Below are 2,876 nucleotides of genomic sequence, written 5' to 3' on the forward strand. Positions count from 1 at the left end.
AAAAAAAAAAAAAAAAAGAAAGAAAAGAAAAAGGTCAGGCGTGGTGGCTTATGCCTACAATCCTAGCCCTCTGGGGAGGCAGGGGGATTGCTTGAGCTCACAAGACTGAGCAAAAGCGAGATCACGTCTCTACTAAAAAAAAAAAAAAAAGAAAAGAAAAGATTTAGGCAAGATAATCGCTTGAACCCGAGTTGGAGGTTACTGTGAGCTATGATGCCACAGCACTCTACCCAGGGTGACACCTTAAGACTCTGTGTCAGTACTATAAATCTGTGACTAATTTTTTTCTTTTTTTTTGAGACAGAGTCTTAAGCTGTTGCCCTGGGTAGAGTGCCATGGCATCACAACTCACAGCAACCTCAAACTCTTGGGCTTAAGCAATTCTCTTGCCTCAGCCTCCCAAGTACTGTGTTTCCCCCCAAATAAGACCTACCCAAAAAATAAGCCCTAGCAGGATTTCTATGCATTTGTTAAATATAAGCCCTACCGCAATAATAAGATCTAGTGATGACCTAGATATGCTGCACAGTCATGCCATGCATTTCGGCACGGAGAGGAAGACATCCCCTGAAAATAAGCCCTAGTGTGTCTTCTTGAGAAAAAATAAATATAAGACAGTGTCTTATTTGGGGGGGAACCATAGTACCTGGGACTACAGGTGCCCACCACAACACAACGCCCAGCTATTTTTTTGTTATAGTCGTCATTTTTCTTTTGCGGGCCTGAGCTGGATTCGAACCCGCCAGCTCTGGTATATGTGGCTGGCGCCTTAGCCACTTAAGCTACAAGTGCTGAGCCATATAACTGAATTTTATTAATTGAATTATTGAGACATTATCCTCCATTATTTAGAAGTATTAAATAGGCATTTTAAAGAAGGAAAATAGGTAGATAGCAAAGTAGGTCAATACTTCATTTAGTACTAGATTGGTAAACTAATTTTGTTTACCCTTCTTAAATTTGATAAATTTTATAATATACTTTTCTACATATATCCCCTCCCTTCCTCCCAAGCAAGACATCTACTTTTGAGTAAATCAAGTGTGTGGAACTGTTTTCCTTTCTAATACCATTCTTGGTGAAATCCACATTTTGTGAAACTTAAGCTAAAGTTGTACAACAGATTGAAGCAGAATACGCTGAACTTACTAGGTGTCCCCAGGGACTATGAGAGAGTGCCCCAATGAACTTAGACGTCCCCAAAGGCAATCTATGAGAGTTCTTGCTCATCCCAGGCCAGCTTAGAGTCCCTCTGTGTGTGTTTACTACAAGAATGAGTTCATGGTTATTAAACAAAAATATCTGATATGCAGAAATTTACCAAAAGGTTAAGTATGTGATTGAACATTACAAACTTCAACTCTTTCCTAATGATTAAATAAAGCCAAGGATACACTTTCCATCTCTTCTAGCTAGTCTCTACAATGGAAGAAATCAATTTTAAAACTGAATAAAATTTACATTACTCAGAAATTATGTAATATTTCTCCCAGGTATTAGATGGCACCAAATATTCCAAAATAGTTTATTAAAATCTTCCTTCATTATAAAAGAAACAAGGTAAATAAGAAAAAGATGGTTTTTAAACTCTAGGCAGAAATGATAATCCAAATTCAAAACATACTTCTGTCCATTTTATAGTATTCACACTCAAAAGTACATACTTTGAACTTAAAATAATCTTTGGGCATACAAAAACTCACCATTTGTATGGGTTTCTTGTGGAGATCTCGTTCAGTTACCAATTTTTCCTGGTCAGTGACATAAAGACCTTTCTGTGCTAAAGCCTGGATTACAGCATCATGGCCCAAAAGGGGTTTTGCAGCATCACTCTTGAGAATGAGACTCCCAGCGCGACAGTATAGTTCAGCTGATAGAAGCAAATTAACAACAGGTGGCTTGATGTGTTCCTGGTCATACTGATCTGTGTAAAATGGTTCTCGAAGTTCCTCTGGCACATTTTCTATAAAGATTAATGAAAAAACATTTTCTTACAAGCTTTTTATAAAAGAAACACACAATTTATTTAATAGTTATTATTTATGTCACAGAACTTAAGATTCCCTCTAAAAATAATAACCCTCTACCTCAGCAGTTCTTAACCTGTGGGTCTCAACCCGCAGGAACTGTATTAAAGGGCCGCGGCATTAGGAAGGTTGAGAACCACTGCTCTAGCTAAACAGATGATTCCTTGAACCTTGGCATATAATCTAGAAGGAGAGAAAAACACAAATTTCCTCTACAGAAGATACTATTCTGAATGTGTTCTAAAAAGAGACTACAAACCAAACAAGGAGAAAAGTTTTCTGAGTCTAGTGGTTCTTAGGAATGCATTCCCACATGCACAATCATATCTACACAATGAACTGTAGGATTCCTAAAAACTAATTTCAGTGACTCCCCTCATAGGCAAGCAGTCAACAGGCAAATGCACCACTATAGCTATTTCAGGCCTTGCCACCTAGGAGTATATAATCATTTACCCAAAGTTTTACAGGTAATGAGTTGCAGAGAACATCTAACTTGTCCCTCTGTCTAAAGATCTCTAGTTTTGCTCAGCCTGCTGAAGCTACTGGGGGGAGTTATAGTTATTATTTAGGGGAGAACTACTCTGAAAAAACCATTATAGGATATCACCACATTACCACTGACCACTCCCCATCCTATCTATAAAAGACCTCCTGGGCACCCAAATGACAAGTTCAAGTTCAATAAAGACACAAGAAAGAGTAGTTTACAAATGGGACATGGGAAAGAACCAAAATCTCTTTCCAAGTATCTTTTTCCTCCAAGCTACTACCCTTTAAGAATACCAATCCCAGGGCTCGGCGCCTGTGGCTCAAGTGGCTAAGGCACCAGCCACATACACCTGAGCT

The 2,876-nt window shown here is 38.5% G+C and overlaps 1 protein-coding gene across 1 annotated transcript in view; it reads right to left on the reverse strand.

Moving 5' to 3' along the window:
- The window catches only part of CAMSAP2 (calmodulin regulated spectrin associated protein family member 2), a 122,473-nt gene that overhangs the window by 98,733 nt on the left and 20,864 nt on the right, over window positions 1-2,876 (reverse strand). The window contains exon 2 of the mRNA XM_003792298.3: window positions 1,704-1,963. Within this exon, the coding sequence (XP_003792346.1) occupies window positions 1,704-1,963 (260 nt within the window). The remainder of the gene's footprint in view (window positions 1-1,703; window positions 1,964-2,876) is intronic.

The sequence above is a fragment of the Otolemur garnettii genome, unplaced genomic scaffold, assembly GCF_000181295.1.
Source record: "Otolemur garnettii isolate 467f Iridium unplaced genomic scaffold, OtoGar3 scaffold00055, whole genome shotgun sequence".
Taxonomy (NCBI): domain Eukaryota; kingdom Metazoa; phylum Chordata; class Mammalia; order Primates; family Galagidae; genus Otolemur; species Otolemur garnettii.